The 21,936-nt window shown below is 34.0% G+C and overlaps 1 protein-coding gene across 6 annotated transcripts in view; it reads left to right on the forward strand.

Annotated features, from left to right (window-relative positions):
• Nucleotides 1–21,936, forward strand: part of tenm2b (teneurin transmembrane protein 2b) — a 599,580-nt gene that overhangs the window by 126,078 nt on the left and 451,566 nt on the right. For all 6 annotated transcript variants that reach the window (XM_087301398.1, XM_087301400.1, XM_087301402.1 and 3 more), the window contains exon 2: nucleotides 12,091–12,347. In XM_087301398.1, the coding sequence (XP_087157524.1) occupies nucleotides 12,125–12,347 (223 nt within the window). In that variant the 5' untranslated portion in view covers nucleotides 12,091–12,124. The remainder of the gene's footprint in view (nucleotides 1–12,090; nucleotides 12,348–21,936) is intronic.

Raw genomic sequence — 21,936 nt, forward strand, 5'->3', positions numbered from 1 at the left:
CGTAGCGTTTTCCTAACCAATGTTCAGGATCAAGAGCTTAGCAACTTTAACAAAGTCTAAATTGTTATTGCAATTGTTATTGGTTAGTGTCTCTGAAACATTAAGTATTGTAATCTGTTCATATGGTGAAAATATATTTTAAATAGACAAAATACAACTCTGCGACAGGGTGTTGGTTGCTCATGGTTTTGATAGAGGGTTTGCGTGTGGCACAAGTCTGTGGCACCAAAATTTAATGGGGGTTATGGAAGGAATGTGACACAACAAAGAATCCCTCACACTCTACTATAGACAGTGGGGACCAATTCACCCTGCTATAGTGCATACAGTGTTCGGGATTGTTTAAAGAACATTGATTGAGAGTTCAGATCCACCAGATCTCCAGCTGAGCATCTGTGCTAAACTGGACCAACAAATTCAATCCTTAGTGGATCCTCCTTATAGCCTATGGGACTTAAAGGATTGCGTGCTATCGTCTTGGTGCCAGATACCAGAGGATATTTTCAGGAGTCTCATACAGCCCTTGCCTTGGCAGGTTGGTGCAATTTTTGTAGCATAAGGAGGACTAATTGCATTCGTCAAGTGGTCATAATTAGGCATGTATCGATATGGAATTTTGGCTGATAAGATAACCAATTACTCATTATATTTGAACATCAATAATTGATATATAGACAGAAAATTGTTATATTTATAAGTTTTATGCAAAATATATGCAAACAGATACACAATGGATTATATTTTAAACCATAATTTCAATAAACCACAGAGAAACACCTATACTAATTTACTTTGTCCAAAATGATTTACAAATTGCTGTCCTTTTTCACTCTTATTTCCCTTTCTGTGCCATCATTTGTCTTTAGTTTTGCATAAACTTGTCTAATTAGTTCCTGCTGCCTGTAACATGTCACCATCAAAACATTTACATAATTTATATGTATATTTTTTAATAAACAAAGTTTATTAATGGCTAAAATATTTCCCTACTGGGCCAACCGATTGGAATGTTATTACTCGGGCGTTATCAGTGGTTATCAGCTGATAGAGATGGGCCAGTAGGCACCTACTGGTAGGCTCAGAAAGCTGTTCACTGTTACCAGATAGTTGGGGTTGGTGTCTCCATCGTCATCAAAGCAGATGACCTGCTTCATTCCGGATGACTTTCAGGGATGTAATTGTAGACCTACTTAGGCTACTGTGTATATAATATAATGATATTGTGTAGTCCTATAATGTGACGAACCCGCTTACAATTCATGATTATAAAATCACTTTAAATGCGTGTGCGGCTGTGCACTTTTTCTGTGCTCACATTTCCATATCATGACCGTGTGCGCTATGTGTACACTATAAATATATTATATATATATGTAGTGGAAGTGATAAACTCTTATTAGCAATGTATGATTTTTTTTCAGGGTTAAATGTTAAAGTATATTAGGCTACTCAATTCAGCTGGACCTAATATTTTTACAGTTCGAGTTGTTGACTGACTAGTAGTTTATTTATCATGTTGGAATAAAGAATCGACTAAATTACTGGGAAAGTTAAATTCTGTGCACACAAGAGAACTAACTAAGTTAGTGGCACCATCTAGCAGCGGTGTGTGGATGTGTCCCGTCTTTCTTTTTTTTCCTCGATTGATCTCATATGTCCGGAAGTTAATGAGCCTCTGTTATACATGAAATAGGGTCATATTTTGGTTGTAAGGATCTCCAACAACAGTCTAATATGCATGCAAGGTCAAAAAATACGTTCATGGTCTTTTAATATGCATTTATTTTTACCTAATTATCCCAGCGACTCCCATATGAATCGTTCAGCAATTCATTTGTTTCCAAACCCCTCCTTAGCGCAAAGCTAATTTGCGCTGATTGGACCGATGACAACCTGTTAGGATTGGTTGACAGCGTTTAGCGTGAGACAAGAGTAAAATGCTCAGCATACCTTATCAACAATATAGAAGTAGTCACAGTGCATAATGGACGTGTGAGCATACCTTCCATCTCCCTTATTTCAGACCCATCTTCAGCCACCCACCCATTTGTTATTTATCCCGGAAAACTCCCGTGATTTCAGCCAACCAAGCTGAACTATTGTGAAACTTGACTGTTGCACGTGTGTAAGAACATCTGACGATGGCCCTAGCAACAACAAATGGCAGTGGAACGCGAGCTCACAAACACAATCAAAGCAGCACACGTCGCTCTTTCAACGTGACATTAGATGCGTTCTGATAATATAAAGAGTTAACCATATACAGTACAAGTGGTTACAATTAACAAAACACAATTAAAAACATAATTTGCAAGCTAGAGAAAACAAGGAGGCAACCATTTTAATTGCACTTACTTACACTTGTAAAATGGCGGAAGAAACTGATCCATATGCTACTGATCCATGTACTGGCAGTCCCATAAGTCAAGTCTTTTCTGATCCTTCCTTTCACAAACGGCCGATGAATTCTCCGTTGTAAGCGTATAGTTTCCAGAAGCACTCAAGTAGCACAAGGCTGGGCTATAATGCTGAGGTGTTTTTGCAAAAATAAACCTCAACCACTGACTCTTAACAGTTTCATCTTTGGGTCGAGAAAATAGCACTAACTCTCCCCTCACATTTCTAATAATATCCAGCTGAGCACAGCGTTGATTCAACCGGCGTCAGCCATCTTGTGTTGTAGCCTTTTTCTTTGTGTACTGTGCTTGTGGGCGAGACCGCAGGTTTCAATTTTCCCGAGTTTGTGCGCACAACAACTGGGCGGGGCTTAAGTTTTGTGTCCATGTCACGCCGAAACGGCTAAAGACTCGTTATCAAGATGATTCATTTGACGTATTAGGAGTTGACTCTTTTATAAATGAATCAATAGTTTTAAACACTGTCCACTCTCAGATTTAAGCCTTAGCTGGATATTTCACTTCACTTAGAGCTGTGTTTCACACTACATGGAAGTTCATTCTCAAAAACCCATAATAGGGGCTCTTTAATTATTTAATAAATTTCCCATTAATTGTATTTTATTACCGTCTACCACTACCCCAACCATAAAGCCAACCATCACAGTAATGTAAAAACAGATCTGGATATGGAGTCTTCTCAATTAGTTTAGCTGATTAACTATGTGAATGGATGAAAACAGCCTTCTGAGCCAACCAGTAGGCGCATAAGGCCCCTACTGGCCCATATCTATCAGCTGATACCCACTGATAATGCCCATTCAATTGAGTGATAACATTTGAAGTGGGTGACTGGGCTGAAAGTAATGGTAACACTTTATAATAACTACACACTATAAATAATTTATTAAGCATTAGCAAATAGTGAATTCATTATCTGTTAAGCATTAACTCTACATTAATAAGCGTTAGTAAACAGTTTATAAACGCAGCTACAAATGCTGTATTCTTGACTTACAAACATATTTAAAATGTGCTTAATAATTGTACTTTCATACTTTGTTAATCATTTATTTTTCATTACTAAATTAAGTATCACATTATTTATAAACCATTTGTATTTAAGAGTAGTTGAGGGTTTTTAGGATCATTCAGAATGAGTTAGTAAATGATTAATAAACTATTGAAATCAACGTTTATATGTCTTGTTATTCAGGCATATAGTAATGGTTACTATGTATGTTAATAAATGCTTTATTTACTCAACTTCATGGGAGCTAAAGTTTTGTGACCTAATCTAAAGTGAGGACTATTCATGCTTTATAATCCCTTATAAATGACAAATAAAGGCTCAGTTAAATTATAAACAGGAAGAATGACATTATCCATTCCTATTAATTTAAAGAAACACAAATGAAACTGTACTTCAAATGAAAAATAAATCGTTGCAACCTTATCTGAAATAAAATCACTGTAGCGTTTAAACATTGCATCTTATTATATTGTTTAATTATTATATTGTTGTTGTTTTATCCAGTTTTATGTCGTATTTTGACACTCCTGTTATTCAGCAATGATTCAACTTAACAGTAATTTTATTTTTTAGAAAAGATTGCAAAGATTATTGTTCATTTGATTCTGAGCCTTTCATAATCATTTATAAGACATTTATGAAGCATGAATAGTCCTCACTTTAGATTAGGTCACAAAACTGCATGAAGTTGAGTTAATAAAGCATTTATTAACATATTAGTTAAGTATTAGTATATGCCTGAATAATAAGAATTATAAATGTTGATTTTATTAGTTTATTAATCATTTACAAACTCATTCTGAATTATCTTAAAAACCTTCAACTACTCTTAAATACAAATGGTTTGTAAATAATGTGATAATTTAGTAATGAAAAATAAATCATTAACTAAGTATGAAAATACATTTATTAAGCACATTATATAGGTGCTAGTAAGTCAAGAATACAGCGTTTGTAGCTGCAGTTATAAACTGCTTACTAACGTTTATTAATGTAGAGTTAATGCTTGACAAATAATGAATTCATTAGATGCTTATGCTTAATAAATGATTCATAGTGTGTAGTTATTATAAAGTGTTACCAAAGTAATAATATGAAGAAGATATAATCGACAACCAATATTGGTGCCGCAATATGTCATATAGCATCTCTAGTCATAATAATTTGGCTGATCTGTTCAAATATTTGAAATCAGTGATAATATAAAGTATTTTTCCGATCAGGATAAAAATAAAAATTTTCAACAAACCTGGAGACACTTAATGTGATTGCAATCAAATAAATTTAGATGAATTTAAATAGAATCTAAAAACAGTCCAACCATTATTCCCCTACATTTACATTTACCGCTTCACTACTTGTCAAACATAAACATTTCCCCCTCCAATAAAACAAATTCACCACTTCATTTACATACTCAGTATTTAAGTAATTGATTCAAACGGCAGTAGCTTCCTGCCAACTGCCACTTTAACATCGTAAATGAAACCAAGCGTAATTTTCAGTAAGTGGATGGGATTGCACAGGACGATGCTTTATTAAACTGTTGGGGGAAATTGAGGTATAAAAGCAACATCTCCCTGGGCTCGGGCTTTATAGATTGAAGTGAAAATGTTGGCCTTGGCTGTATGTTTTTTGTGTCCTAAAAGACCTGGCGGTAATTTATGACAGTGCACCATCTCTTTCATTGACTCTGTTTTTCCCATATGCAACATTTAAACTGCTATCTTTTATGGCTAAATGATGTAAAAGTCCTAAACAACAGGGTTTCTGCCAAAGACTGAGTGTTTTGATCGGATCCTCCGGTGGTTCTCATGCATGGCTAACTCAGCACACTACCGCAGATGTAGAGTAGGAGGGTGCGATCGAGCCTCTCTGTCTCTACCTGATAATAAGACATCACAAGGATACGTCTGTCTCCAGCTCAAGATAGCACGTTCTGTTGGGGAGGCTTGATAAATTGTTGTGATGTTTAGGATATGTATTTCTCCTGCAATATGACATCCAGCGTTGATCTGCTTGCTGAGTTTTCGCAGGTGGTTATCAGCTTGATCTGTTGCTGATTGTGAGCCATTGAGCTTGGGAATTTGCTAATAGAGAAGCAACTGTTGGTTTTAATAGGTACAAATAGACATGTTTTTCTGTTTATCGGGTGTGTGTTTGTGCATCACTCCTATGGAAGCTTTTACAAAAGAGGTATTTGAGGAGATAGTACTAGAATCACTGTGTTAGAACAATTTTAACAGATAACTGCACTTGGTATGTGCAGTTTTAGTCAACTGTTTTATTTTATTTTTGGAAATGTAATGGTTTATAGAACAATTCTCTCAATATTCTTTAAAGTGGCAATGCAGAGGATCAAGGACATCACTAGGGGGTGGGGGGTAGTGGAAGTTAGGATGACTTCTAAAGGCCCACACACTTTAGTTACTATTACTGTTTGGGGGACTAGAGTTACTTTTAGAGGGCCGAATTTCACCCCTGCTTATCACTTTGGTCCACGGCACCATCACTTTTGACACCTCCTTCACTTTTGTTTGCAACACCTTTTGTCACTGGACTTGTACTGGCCAGTGGCACCCTTGCAGAGAATATATAGTATTGTCATGTAATGCAATATGTACTATAAAGCAAAGTCTTGATGTATTAACAAATGTAAACTCTTTGGATTATTTCATCATGGTTGGTCAATGTCACTCAACTACAGTCAATACTGCGGTCAGTAGCAATGTTAAACGACAGACAGTCTCTGTGCTTCTCTGTTATATTTATCAGTTGTATTACAAATTAAAATATTAGTACTGTTATTTTAATATTTTTTATTGTATTGAATTTGTGCAGGTGGTTATCAGCTTGATCTGCTGCTGAGCAATTGAGCTTAGGAACTTGCTAATAGAGAAGCAACTGTTGGTTTTAATAGGTACAAATAGACATTTTTTTTCTGTTTATCGGGTATGTGTTTGTGCATCACTCCTATGGATGCTTTTACAAAAGAGGTATTTGGGGAAATAGTACTAGAATCAGTGTTAGAACCATTTTTAATGGATAACTTTGGATGTGCAGTATGAGTCAACTGTGTAGTGGTTTATGGGACAATTCTCTCAATGTTCTGTAGGCTGGCAATGCAGAGGATATTTAGTATACTTGTGTAATGTCATAGATATTTACATTAGATGTCGCCTACACTATTGTTTTCTATTGGAAGGAATGCGTAAATACAGCCGCCATTTTAGTACAGGGTATCACTCCTTTAAAATGAATGTGGGACCAAGGTACAGTGGTGGACTGGCCATCCGGAGCCATAGATATGTAAACATTTATACATATATCTATGATCGGGAGTTTTCCCGGTGGTCAGTATGCAAATGTGTTTTTGAATTACAAAAAGTATGATTTTACATCACTGTTTGCTTATTTTGTTCAACAAAACTAGCATAAGCCTAGCATTTAGTGTGAGTTGGTGGTATGATAATAGTTTTGTTTTTTTTACATATAGTACTGCAATAATTTGTATAGATGTTTTATAGGTTATAAAATGCACGCCTCAGTTTTGGTGTGGAGTTATCAAGCAATAATCAAGTAAATCATTGGATTTGCTTGTAGGCTATTATTTAAAAAAAGAAAATCTTTTATAAGAACTATTATTAATAACTTTAATTTTACAAGTGAAAAAAAAGTTGGTTTGTCGGTTGTAAATGCTATATGCTCTTTTAAATGGTGCATTCCCCAGCCTTAGGCTACACACCCTCCGCATGCATGTTGTTAGGCTACAGGCTACGGAGTCCTGATGACATGCAGACAATTTTAAGCTAGACATGCAGACAAATTAAAACAATTAGAGTTAGCCTACTAGAGAAATTTTATGTTGGCTCGGGATCTGAGCGGTAATGGTTTACCGCCGAGCAAGCTCTCAACCATGGTGCAGAATGCTTAGCTGAGCGTTCACTGTTACATAACTGCCCCTTGCTGGCCATGTATTTCTTGTGTTAGACCATGTTCTGCTGTGCCGCAGTTTACTGCAGTAACGTGCAAAACTACTTTAGATCACTCATGCATTTTCATTAGCCATATCTGTACTTTGCCATACTGTTTTATCATCAAAACTGGTTTAGCACAAAAGTTTGTAACATACAAAAACGTAAAAAACTAAATCTTATGACATGTTATGCCTTCGTGCTTTGTTTTCTTTGTTTGCTCTTTACTACACAGCGCTAAAGTCCAGCATCTTCACATTGGCTTTGCAGTTGTCTAGTGCGGTTGAATGACATTTATCCTGGGAGCACTGTACAAATATGGCGGCACTATTGACATATGCTCAGGGTCTGTATGCATTATCTAGTGTATATATCTATTGTGTAATACAATATGTACTATAAAGCAAGTCTTGATGTAACGAAAATGTAAACTCTTTGGAATATTACATCATGATTGGTCAATGCCATTCAACTGCGGTCAAAAGCAATGTTAAATAACAGACAGTCTCTGTGCTTCTCTTTTATATTGATCAGTTGCATTACAAGTTAATTTAATGGTTAACTGTAAAGGATTATAAGACAATAAACACGATTTAAAAAGGGTTTAATGTCAAATTTCTATCTCATGCCTTATAATTAGTGTATGTTTTGCAAAAATTGGTAGGTGAAATGTTCCATCGTCTTAGCTACTGTACACTCTTTTGAACTTTAAATTCAGTGAGCTAATAAAATATTTACACAATAAAATCAATATCCCGTGTCCAGTTATTTACTTATGTAGGAAGTAGACCTGTAAAAAGCAAGGAATTACTGTATACAGCCTATTGTTATCACAAAATAAAACCCTTGCAGGGTGATACAATACAAGTGACCTCCGTTTTTGGAGTCCTAATTATTCTATCAGAGTTTGTACATACTGTATGACTTATCATATTTACACACGGAATTATCCACATACATTATATTGTGCTGATTTGTTTTTAATTTGCTAAGTATGACTACAATGTAAAAAAAGATTACTTAGTTATGACAACTTGTGTTTTAGTTAATTGTAACTTATTTAACTAAAGTTAACCATGTTCTAACTTAATTACTAAGTTACACAAGCTGTTTTAATTCAGTTTCACATAACGTTAGTTCAAATGACTCATAAGGTTAATTTGATTCACTTCAAAAACTTAAGGGAATCAGTATTTTGTTACAGTGTACAAGGCATGATGATATCTGGATATTATAAACACTAACATCATGATATTCTCTAAATATGCTTTGAAAATGTAATAACAAGCTACTGTAGTTATCCAAAAATGCTGACTGGATGCATTACAATCTGGCTGGTTTGGTTTGACTATAATCAAATATTTGATCTGAATAAGTGTAAAAGCTGCCTCCTGAACCTGCTGTGCACCAAACAAGCAGACAAATAACACTGAAAAGCTGTGAGCCCCTGGTAGTAAAATATATATCTTTTTTCATCTCTTAAATGAATTTATAGGCCGTTTGTATAACAAATGGGAGCATGGATGCTAAGTGAACCATGAATCTCTTTTTATTTATGTTGGAATAAACTGAACAAAGAGAATTGATCTCCAAGTGGGAACACACCCATAAATAAATTAAAGGAATAGTTTATACCAAAAAAAAAAAAAAGAAAAATTCCCCATAATATACTCACCCTCAAGCCATCCACGGTGTATACAACTTTCCACTTTCAGATGAACCCTGTTGGAGTAGTTTAAAACTTTATGCTATATAATGGTGTTGGGTATAATGTCCCTTTTATGAAGCTTCCAAAAACATGTCTTAGGAAGCATATCGATGTACTTCCCAAACAAAATGATAAAATCAACATCTTCTTGGCTGACCTTTGACTTGTTGTATGACACATGACAATGATAATGATATATGCATACCAGTTCAAACAAATACTGCTGTGCAAAAAAAGCCAAGCTCTTGTTCTCTTACAGTGAAATTCTCTGACTTTTTAACTTCTCATTTACCACTTTCGATTAGCTACCGGCATTTAGTTATCCTCGTTTGTCTACTCTCACCATGGCTTCCACTACGAATGGATCATGCATGATATGGTATGTTGAGTTAGATGTTAGAGGTCAGCCAAGAAGTTGTTGAGAGCATGAATTTAGCTGTCATGAGTCAGTCAGTAAGTTTACGTAGACATGAATACTACAATTTAAATACGATTAAGACAATACTCTGATTAGGAGTCTACGCGGAAAACAACGATTTTTGATTACCTTAATTTGACAAAAGTCATAATCAAACTAAACAGAAATCAAACTAAAACATGTGGAGTATTCCTATTTTAGTCACATTATTGAAGTGCATTACAAACATGTAAACACTGCAATAATACTATTACTATTTTGTAGTAGTTTTCACTACATTTTGCGACAGGATGCACACACGGCACTTGTTAGGCATTTAACAACAACAAATAAGTGCTTAATGTGAGCGGAAAGCGATGACTGTGCTGAGAGTTCTCCCACCAGTCCCAACCTAGTACTCTCATCCAGTATCTCCGAGTTTGTCGTGGGGGCATAAATGAAAAGTTAGTAAATAAATAGTCAGAGGTGACTTGTTGCTTGGGAATTTGTATCTATCATTGTCTGTTTGCGCAGATGGTGTGAGAAATTAACTGCAGTTGAATTTGTTTCAAAATAAGTAAAAAAACCCCAAAAAAAAACATGCAAAATCGAATGGTGGTTGAATGGTGGTCATTGGTCATTGAATGGTGATGTAACAACATTAATTTAACTACGTGCTAAAACATATAAAACAGGGACATTCAAAACGCAACTTATGTAAATACAAATCATATTATTGTCTAATTCAGGTTAAGGCAAATAATTAGATTATTGATGTCCATGTAAACATAGTTGTTTATGTAAGTTTATAGATTAAAAATGTGAAATATTTTTGTTGCAAAATTACCCTGATCTGCTTCATAACACATTAAACCACTAATGGTGTACACTCTCAGAAATAAAGGTGCGCAAGCTGTCACTGGGGTGGTACCTTTTCAAAAGGTAAAAATTTGTACCTTAAAGGTCCATATTATCACCTCAAGAGTACTAATATATATTTTTGAGTTACCAATATGGACCCGTTAAGTACAAATGTATACCTTTTAAAAAGGTACCACCCCAGTGACAGCTCGCGTACCTTTATTTCTAAGAGTGTATGGGTTCATTTTATTATGGATTTATGCCCATTTGGAAGCCTAAAATAAATGTCAACACTGTTATAAAACATCGAAGAGTCAGGATAAATTGTACAAGTACTCTGGCTGTGTTTTTCTGAAAGAAGAAAGTCATATACATTATTATGGGGTAATTATGGGGTAATTTTGTGTTTTTAGGGGGGTGCACCTAATCTTTTTTTAACCTTTTTTAAAGTTAAGATTAGTATTATTCCTTTAAGTTCAAAGTAATGCTTCAAAAAGCACATACAGTATGCTGTATTATTAATCCATTACAGAAAAAAAATATATAAAAAAACATCAGATGCACATATAATGGGGTGTTCACAGTTCTAAAATCTGAAGAGGATTTTAGGAGTTTATAACAGTGACTTAAAACTTATTTTTTATTTTAAAAAGTTTTTTTCATTATTTGCACATTGCGGAACCAAGTTAAAGATTCTGATAGTTTTATCCAAGGTTACACAATATTGTGATTGTGATACTACTCTAAAATATGTCCTTTTAAAATGTGTGGGTATTTTTTTTTTCAGATTGAACACAATGTACTGTATTTTATTTAAAAAAACATTTAAAATATTTTGGAATGATAAACATGTCAGGCTATAATTAAAATAAATCCTTGACTTTGGTTGTTTTTTATTAGTTTCAAAAACACAGTTTTCTTTAAAACTTGAAAAGGCATCTTTGGATTTATTTCTTTTCTTTGGATATAAAGTAAACAACTGCACTGTTCAGGTCTTCAGGGATGTTGGTTTAGAACCTGTTTTTTTTTTATTTATGACTACGTAAATATAATACTTGTTAAGAAAGAAGACTTCCATATACTGTACAGTTAAAGTTAGAATTATTAGCCCCCCCTTTGCATTTTTTTTTCTTTTTTAAATATTTCCCAAATGATGTTTGACAGAGTAAGGAAATTTTCACAGTATGTCTAATAATATTTTTTCTTCTGGAGAAAGTCTTATTTGTTTTATTTCACCTAGAATAAAAGCAGTTTTAAATTTTTTAAAAACCATTTTAAGGTCAGAATTATTAGCCTTCTTTTTTTCCGACTGTCTGAAGAACAAACCATCGTTATACAATAACTTGCCTAATTACCCTAATCTGCCTAGTTAACCTAATTAACCTAGTTAAACCTTTTAATGTCACTTAAAGCTGAATAGAAATGTCTTGAAAATTATGTAGTAAAATATTATTTACTGTCATCATGGCAAAGATAAAATAAATCAGTTATTAGGAATGAGTTATTAAAACTGTTATGGGGGGGGGGGGGTACCTTAGAAATGGTATAACAGAAAATTTCTACAAAACTTTCACCAAAAAGTTACCAAACTTTTCCAAACTGAGATAAACCTTGAAACTGGTTATCGTCCCATGCCAAGAATCAAGTGTTTTATTATAATTATTTTGTATTTCTTTTTTTACCAATCTGAAAACACATCTCCTCTATGTCTCCCTTTACAGGTAATTGGCATAACTGTCCGTTAGCTCAACAGCGATGGATCTGAAGGACAGACGGCGCTCTTTAACACGGGGTACAAGTGGAAAGGAGATGCACTATGCCACATCCTCTTTGGACAGTGAAAACTGCCATATTGTGTCTCAGAAGTCATATAGTTCCAGCAAGACTCTGAAGGCCTACCAGCAGGATGGACGCCTGCGTTATGGAGCATGTGTGGCAGAGCTAGTGCACCAGGAGACAGAGGAGTATGTCAGACAAGGTGAGATTCATACAAGAATGGAGTAAATTGTCATGTATTTGGCAGCTATTCTGCAAATGCTCTTGGTCACAGGAGTAAGATTATGTTCACTCAAACAAACCCAGAAGTCACTTCTCAGACTAATGTATGAGAGCAACATTTTACAGAGGGCCGCATTAGCATGATTTGCCTGTGCTAGGTTTTAATAATGATTTTATGGTAAAATAATGTATTTTATTGATAATAATATTATTATAATACAGTTGAAGTCAGACTTCTTAGCCCACTATTGAATTTTTAAGAATTTTAAAAATATTTTCCAAATGATATTCAATAGAGTAAGGAAATTTTCACAGTATGTCAGATAATATTTTTTTCTTCTGGAGAAAGTCTTATTTGTTTTATTTTAGCTAGAATAAAAGCAGTTTTTAATTTTTGTAAAAACCATTTTAAGGACGTTTTTATTAGCCTCTTTAAGCTATACTTTTTTATAGTCTACAGAACAAACCATAGGTATACAATAACTAGCCTAATTACCCTAACCTGCCTAGTTAACCTACAGTAATTAACCTAGTTAAGCCTTTAAGTGTCACTTTAAGCTATATAGAAGTGTCTTGAAAAATATTTAGTCAAATATTATTTACTGTCATCATGGCAAAGATAAAATAATTCAGTTATTAGAAATGAGTTATTAAAAGTATTATAATTAGAAATGTGCTGAAAAAAAAAACTGTCCGTTAAACAGAAATTGGGGAAAAAATAAACAGAGGGGCTAATAATTCAGGGGGTTAATAATTCTGACTTCAACTGTATGTCTTTGTGTTGTGTCGTATTATTAAATCATTCAAATCATTGTTTGTGCTAACAAGTACGGTTTTCTATTCACAATTTATTTATATATTTTTATCTATAGAATTAAAAAAAAAAAAAAACTTTGCACATTTGACAGAAAAGCCCTGAAATTGTGTTGAGATACAGATCAAATGAGATTTTTATTAACACAATATTGCTTAAAAACTTTAGCCTATACTATGTGGAAACGATTTTTAAATGTATTTCGAGTAGACTACTCTAATCATTGTTCTTTAATGCTGTTAGATTGAATTACCAACAGCTTCATTGATTATGAATTTAAAGTATTTGTTTGCACTTTTTAAATACTATACTAGACTGTATAAACAAATGTATTAAATCTGTGTAAATGGCTTAAACATCACTAAGTGCTTTTCCATTATAACCATCTTTTTTAATTTTAAAATAAAAATGTTTGTTCGCGGGTTATTTTTACTTTATCTTGAAACAATTCCCATTAAAAATCTTTAGCTTAACAATCTTTAAAAGACAAGTAGTGGTTTGGTCTATGGGGATTGCATCATGATGCCTCCCCCTTTCATTTTTGTCATTAATAAAACTTGTATTAACACTGCAGGAATGGTTTATCAACTGGTTTGTTTGCGGCATCTTTCAATGCTAGGTGGCCATTAACAGTTTTCTCAGAGGATGACAAACGAACAATCCATTGCTGCAGCTCTGACTAATTTTATTTATGGGGAAAATGAAAAAGCACCGCAGTGTTTGGGTGCTCTGTGTTTGTCTGAGGTAATTATTCCACCATTATAACTGAAACATGTTTATATTACTTACAAAGTATGAAGCTGGTTGGTTAGTTCTAGTCACATTACTCATAGTGCACTTGTGACCTTCTGAAAAGTTGGGATGTTTTTAACCTGGTGTGCTTGGACAGTGTCACTCCCTGTTTGCACGAGCTAGTTGTACACCAGGGCTATTCAATTAGTTTGTCATGGGGGCCAGTTCATGAAAAGCATCCCAAATGAGGGGCTGGAGAGATATGACTTGCAATATAAGTGATGACACAACAGCAATATAATATTTTATAATATTATATTGTATTATATTTATAATATATGTTGCATTTTAAAACTACATAGCATCACAGCATTGTAGAATGTGGCTTTTTTTACAAACATATTTAAATGTTCTATTTCGAAGTACAACAAACTCACTGTGTTGCTCAAGTAGGCTTCTTCTATATTCAAACACATTCATATGTAAGGTTTTAAACTGCATAATAATTAGGGAAGCAACGATTATAGATTTAGGTTGTATGACTATAGTCTAAAGAATAATCATGGTTTCACAGTTATGATTATTTCGCATATAATCACAAGAAAATTTCTTATATTTTAAAGTTTTGTTTATTGCTGCTCAGTAACCAAATACAGCACAAAATATTAATAAAAAAGCAAACAATAGTCCTTTTCTCTCTTTGGACTTAAAAATAAATGACAAAGTTTTTGATTTAAGTGATAATTTTACAATGAAAATAAATGACAGAACAATGAATAAAAAAATACAAATAAATAAATAACTAGTATTTGTCTAATGGTTATTTAAGCTATATAAAAGCTAAGAATTTAAATGAACTGTTGTTATTATCTGTGTTCATACATAAATAATAATTTTAATAATTTTGTAATAATTTGTCTATTGTATCTTTTGTTTACATTTCACTGAAAGCCACGCTCAACTCTCACCACTACAGAGTGAGATAATTTCTACTGTATGAGCCTGTATGGCGCATGTGCGTTGGTTCGCTCTACGAGCCGTTTGTGCACCCCTCTCAATATGCGATCGTCACATTTGGAAATAATGAACTTACGTGTGGAAAAGACGCAATAGGTGAACGGCCTGCTGCTATAGTTAATCCAGTGTGTGTGTATTAGTCTCAGTATAAGCTTGAAACTTTAAACTCGCACACAGTTGGCATAACTTTGTTTATTCGCAGAAGTTTTTTTTCTGTGCAACAGAGGCGTTGAGAAGCCTTTACGATTAATTAACCAAAATGAATTAAAGCACGGTTAATAGTGCAATCGGCTAATCATTGCATCACTATTAACAATATAATTTCTGTACAAAATGCCTTTTCTACAAACATATACTTGATTCACGCTCTGCACAGCCTTCAACTTCAGCTCGTGCTGTATTTAACAGACGCACGTCACTTCATAACTATAGTGACCATTTTTCGACTGAACTAAATTTACTTTTGATGTCTTGGTCACACTATTTGGAGGGCCAGAATATTGGAAATAATGAATTTGCATGTGCAAAAGATGTGAATAGCCCCTTAAATGCATGCAAAACATGCATATATTTATATAAAATGTGATATTTTTAATGCATAAAAGGGGCTTTTTTTTCCTCTGGGTTTTCACCTTTAATGGATAGCACAGTAGAGAGTATCAACAGGTAAGCGTGGGGAGCAAAGAGAGGGGAAGGATTGCCAAAAGACCTCGAGGCGTGAATCGACGATGACATAAAAGGGGCTCTTTAAACATATTTTTATTTTTTTACATTGGCTGCGTTAAATATGTTGCTTTTACTAAGTCGCATCACATTTAAAATAATTATTTATTAATTATTAATTCAAATGAATTATTACTAGCTGTTCTAATTGTTTAAATATAAATATACTAGCTCCTCCCAGATTTGAAATCGCAGTAAATGGCACCTGAGCTTTAAAGCTCCAAAAAGCAAAAAAACAAAAAGCACATCCATATTACAATTCTAAAATGTAAATTAAAAAAAGAAAGAAGAAATTCAGACTCAGTAATTAATAGATTATATTGCTGTATGGGTGACTTTTATTTGTATTGAACATGCTGATTTTATTTTATTTTTCCCTTTTAACTTCTTTTCACATTTGTATTTTCACTTTTATCCAATATAACATATTTTAAAGCAAATAATGGACTGTCTCACAAATGTACACTTTTTTAAGTGCTTGTTGGCTACAGCAGTCTTTAGGTCAGAGTTTTCTCATTAGTTGGAGCTTTAAGACAAATGCCATCATGGATGAGTGTTAACCCACATAATCCCCCTGTAATAAAAACAGAGGTGATGATTATATTGTAAGTTTTCATTTGCAGCTGTTGAAACTTTTCATCTGCACTGAGTCAAAGTTTTATTACAAATATTTGTTAAATGTTATTGTTCATCTTATCCAACACTGACCCAGTAAACACAAACCAGATAATAATAAAAAACATGATTCCTATAATAGCTCAACACAATTTACTGATTAAATTAATTTTATAATTAAATAAAATAATCAAAATATTGTTTCTCATGCAGAACCATCTGCATTTGTGTATGATTTAATTGTTATTATCCAATTATATGCCAATCCATTTTGACTCTTTGCAAGGCTGTTTAAATCAGCATTTGATTTTGGTTTATATCAGGAGTCATGTCAATATCATTGAATGCTTTAAGTTTGTTTTGTTGCCTTCATTTGAAAACAAAACATTTTACAGACAATTATGTTTAACAGAAGCTGTATAAAGCCATAGCAGATTAATTGAAAAAACAAAACAAAACAAAAAACAAAACATTTTATTATTTATTTATTAGTTTGATTGCTTATTTGCTTGTTTCTTTTTATTTATTATTATTCTTTTTTTTTTTTTGCTCAAGGATAGTCGTTACCCCCTTCCACCAGTCAAGCATGCTTTGTTTTGCCAGAATTTATCTTGCTATGAAGTGTTAACCAGTTCTAATTACTGTTCAACCTACTGACCTTCCTCAATTGCTTTGCAGAAAATCGATGGGAAAAATGAAAGGCTTTGAAAACTTTGTGCCATGTTGAAAGCTGTCCTTACAAACACACCTTAAGCCACGTTTGTCAATATATCAGATAAAGAGATAATAGAGGTGAACTGCAGTATTGAAGAAAACCTTCAGCCTTTCAATATCTGCTCTCACTGTCCTATTTCTCCCATTTTAAGTTTCATCTAGTTGAAATAGTGTGAATGGGTCATTGATTTTTCTTTTCTTTTCCTTTTTTTTACATTTCAAGCAGCTGCAAAACCTTAGATGCATCTTTTTTTGCAATCAACATTACAAGATGCATCTCACAAAAGTTTCAAGGACACATTAAATTGACCAGAAGGGACAACGAAGGCATTTATAATGTCTTAATAATTGACTCTTTTAAACTCTCCATTACAGAGAATTCTGAAAATGCAAGAAAATGTATGAAACTGTGTAGATGTTTTCAACATTGATAGTAATTAGAAAGGTTTTTAGAGCCTAAAATCAGCATAATAAGATGATTTCTAAATACAGTGACACTAAAGACTGGAGTAATGATGCTAAAAAATCAGATTTGACAATACAGGAATATATACAGATGAAGTCAAATTATTAGCCCTCGTGTGAATATCTTTTTCAGATTTTTCCCAAATGATGTTTAATAGAGTATAGGTTTTTTTTTAAACAGAATTCCCAAATATATTATGTCTTCTGAAGAAAGTCTTAATTGTTTTATTTTTTCTCCAATAAAAGCTGTTTTTAATTCTTAATAAAAAAATAAATAAATGAATATTATTATCCTTCTTGAGCATTTTTTAATTGTCTACAGAACAAACCATATGTTATTATACAATTACATAAATATCCTAACTTGCCTAATTAACCTAATTAACTACTCAGTTAAGCTCTTATTGCACTTTAAGCTAAATCTAGTATCTTCAAAAATATCTAGTAAAATATTATGTGTAACTTTAGGAGTTGAGAATCCATATGCAGTACTTTATTTAACAGAGAATGATCAGGCAGGCTATGGTCAAGACAGGAGCATGCAGGTTATTCAAAAGAGTAGTTGGAGTCACAGGCAAAGAGATCAGTTGAGGCGGAAATTAACGTATTTACTGTATTTTCTGGCAACTTACAGCAATAGACGCCGCAGTTGCTATATTTACGTAAACAGATCATAATGGACCATGAATGCTTGCCTTAAAACAGCTCTGCAGTACAAGCTGCTCCGTTAAGCGAGTGGAGACGTTCCCTTATCGAGTCGATCTTGACATTATGTTTGGAGGACCTATAAAACTGGGCTGAAGCTGCACTGAAACTGCGATTTCATTTGGATGCGTTCCTGCGCAGACTTGCTGACTTATCAACACATATTAATTAGTTTATTTATTAAATGGTTTTATTAAATTATTTATCTACAGTCCTGTGAGTCTTTTATCTAAAGCATTTTTTGGGTGAGAATGCTTGCCTTTTGAGTGTCATTTGTTCCTTTAAGGGAGCTGATTAGGTCCCTTTCATGTTTTAAGAGGAAATGGTTACTAAGGACTAAGAGAAAATACTTAATGGTTGATTTTTTTTTTCCCCATGCAAGTACAACTCTGCAGCCTGACCCTTCTCAAAAACAAGGCAAGACAATAGAACGCTTCAAGATGTTTGCAGGGTATAAACCAAATAAGTCTCAGCAATGTCTCTGAGTGTGTGTGTGTGCTTTTTACAGCTTATAGTCTATGTAATTAGTCTTGAGTAGCTCCCAGCTGTGTGTGTGTAACCAAAAGAGAACAGGGGCAGGTGTGTGTGTGCGGTGCCTGAAGGGAGTTGTAGTTCATATGGTGGCAGAATTGTAGTGTGGGTGAGAGTGAATGTTCTTCAGAGATCTATGAGGGTTAGATCGCTGGTGGTCGTGACAATGTACTGTCACCATAGCAAAGATAAAAGAAATCAGTTATTACAATTTTAAAATTTGTTGAAAAAAAATCTGTTAAACATAAATTGGAGGAAAAAAATATACAAGAGGGCTAATATTTCTGACTTAAACTGCATATACCTGTATATATATATATATATATATATATATATATATATATATATATATATATATATATATATATATATATATATATATATATATATATATATATGGTCATGAGCATAATATTGATTTAAAGGTATAAATAACAGTTCTTAATATCAATTTGTCACAGTTGCAAGATTTGCATTAGCTGATTTGCAGAGCAGTTTCTTGCAAATTATTCTAAACATTTCTTACTTATAATCATCGTTGATTAAAACAAATTCATGGGCATGTTATTCCTCAGCTACACTTCATTATTGTGGAATCTGATTATACTGGGGATTTTCCACTCTTAGCTCTCATACCGGATTGCATCCAGAATCAACATACGGATATTTTGTCTGAAATCCACCAGCACAATATTTCAGTGGAGACTCAGCCAAACTCACAATGCAGCCTGAAGCGATTTTTGTCAGGTTTTGATTCGGGAATGTCCAGGAGAGAAATGCTGCCTGTCATTCCGCTTTTTTTCTTTTTTCTACAGGCTTCTGTGCTTTTCAGTAGATGCTGGCTCAGGTGTACATCAAATGCGGCAAGAAAAACCAAGAATCTTTTAATAGCTGAAGATGAGATGTGCCCCACTAGCAGTGCCCACATCTCATTACAGCAAAGTTTCATCTACCTAAAGCAAGAAGTGACCTTGTTGTCACTTCTCTCCTTCGCCGCGTGCTATAAAAATAGCCACGGAGTCCAAGCTGCCTCGTCTTCAGAGCGGATCAGACAGACTGAGAGAAAATGATAGACACCAAAACTGGACTAGCGGTCTCTGGCTTTCAGTAATCTGAGCTTTCTAGCGAAGCGTACCAATTCAGACACTATCTGTCCTAAATAGTATTTGAAAAAAGTGGAGTGTCCCAAATCATAGATTGTTTAAATGAGCGTTCAAATTACACAGATGGTATCCTATTTCCCGTGGAATGTTGATGCACAGATCTGTGATCACTTTACTGGATTTTTACCCTTTTTCCTGTTGTGTTTGGTTACAATCAAATTCACGTCCAATGCTCAATTTGCTATAGGTAGTATTATAGCAAAAACTATAGCAAATTGAGGATTGGACGTGAAATTGATTGTAACCAAAAACAAGGAATAAAAGGGTTAAAAATCTATGAACATGTGGATAAGATAAGTTTATTTTTCTAGCGCACTTTATAAGTCTTAAGCTGAAGCAGTAATCTGTGCAAGTTAAACTACTAAAAAGGGCTTCTGCTCTGGAATGGCTGTCCTTCACTGATGACGTCACTTTGATTGATTGGGTGATGAAATGGGCGTCAGTCTGATCATGCTTAGCCACGCCCCTTTAATCGTTCATTTCCGTAAACTCCAGCTCACACTGTACAATTTTTAATAATCCTACACAATTGAAACATGTCAGGCTGCACTGACATAACTTCCATGTTACCTAATGGCAAGCAAACAACGGTAATAGTACTTTTGCTTATTGTGTGCTTTGATGATAAAATCAGAATAAAGCAGTTTTGCCATTTCCGTGCACTGATTAAAAGTTCTTTTGCTGATTGCATTATCAGATTCAATGCTCCTATTGGTTCTGGGTTTGATGTTTGTTGCAGATAAAGTCACACTGCGGGAAAGGGTCTGAAATCTTGTGACTCTGTCAGACCTTCACCAGATCGAACATTTAATAGCAATGTCCAGTAATCGGCTGATGGTGAAAAGGTCAGACCAACAAAGACTTCAGACTAGATTTTAGACTAGGATTACAGGAATCTTTATAGGATTTCCCAAATTTGTCTCAGACTACCAAGTCAGGGATGAAATCACACAGCGTGAGCAAGACTTAAAAGATTGGAGGAGTACAAAAATAAAGCCACACACCATATTCAGATTTTAATTTTAGTTGGAAATACACAGTGTTGGGCAGTAGCGTTGCTACAAGTAGTGACGCTACTCGCTTAACTACTTTTCTCAGTAGCATGGCAGTAGCATCGCTACTTTCTAAATTAAATAGCTTTTTAGTAGCAAAGCTCTTTTATTAGTCAAGTAGCACAGTAGCGTACACACAAGCTACATTTACCAATCGCGGATCAATAAGTGACGGCACCAACCTTCACGGAGCTATGAGGCCGGTGTCGAGTCGATGAAAGTAAATCCATATGATGGCGAGAATGACGATATCTTCTTCTTCCAGTTTTAGGTGTTCGAAAACAGTTTTTGGTGTATTACTGTCACCTCTGGTTGGCGACATTGACAAACAAAACTTGCTTGATGGAAAGATGACTGATAGAGTTATTTCTGAAGCAGGATTCCTCGTGACCATACCTCGTGTAGTACATGTTAAGATACAATAACTTAATTTCTGATGCCGTGCTCAAAAAACACTTAAGTATACATATGTATGTATGTATATATATATATAATCTTTTCCAGTATTCTGAGGGATCGAATTTTTAGTCCTTCAAGTGTACAAATATAGGAAATAGTGACTGAGGGTAAATACAGTGAGCATGGACACAGAACTTAACTAGTTATACTTTGGTAATTTTTGAGCGAGATAATAACGGTCTAATAAAATAAAATAAAATAATTGTTGCTAAGCTAAAAGTGCTCCTGCTACACTCAGAGATTGGCTGAACGGAGATTGGAAGAAAGAAAGAAAGAAAGAAAGAAAGAAAGAAAGAAAGAAAGAAAGAAAGAAAGAAAGAAAGAAAGAAAGAAAGAAAGAAAGAAAGAAATATATAAAGACACACAGATAGATTCACATAACAGACATCTAGTCTGTCAAGATATGATACATTGTTTTATCAGGAAATTGATTCAAGCTGGAAGATCCAACACTTTTATGACAATTCATAACTTATTGGTTTAGTATCTAATCCATATGAATTTGTTTGATCTCATTCATATAGTTTTGTACAATTTGCTTATCCCCAATGACAAATGGGTTTAGGGGTGGGGTTGGGT

This window comes from Danio rerio, chromosome 21, assembly GCF_052040795.2.
Source record: "Danio rerio strain M-AB ecotype USA chromosome 21, GRCz13ab, whole genome shotgun sequence".
Taxonomy (NCBI): domain Eukaryota; kingdom Metazoa; phylum Chordata; class Actinopteri; order Cypriniformes; family Danionidae; genus Danio; species Danio rerio.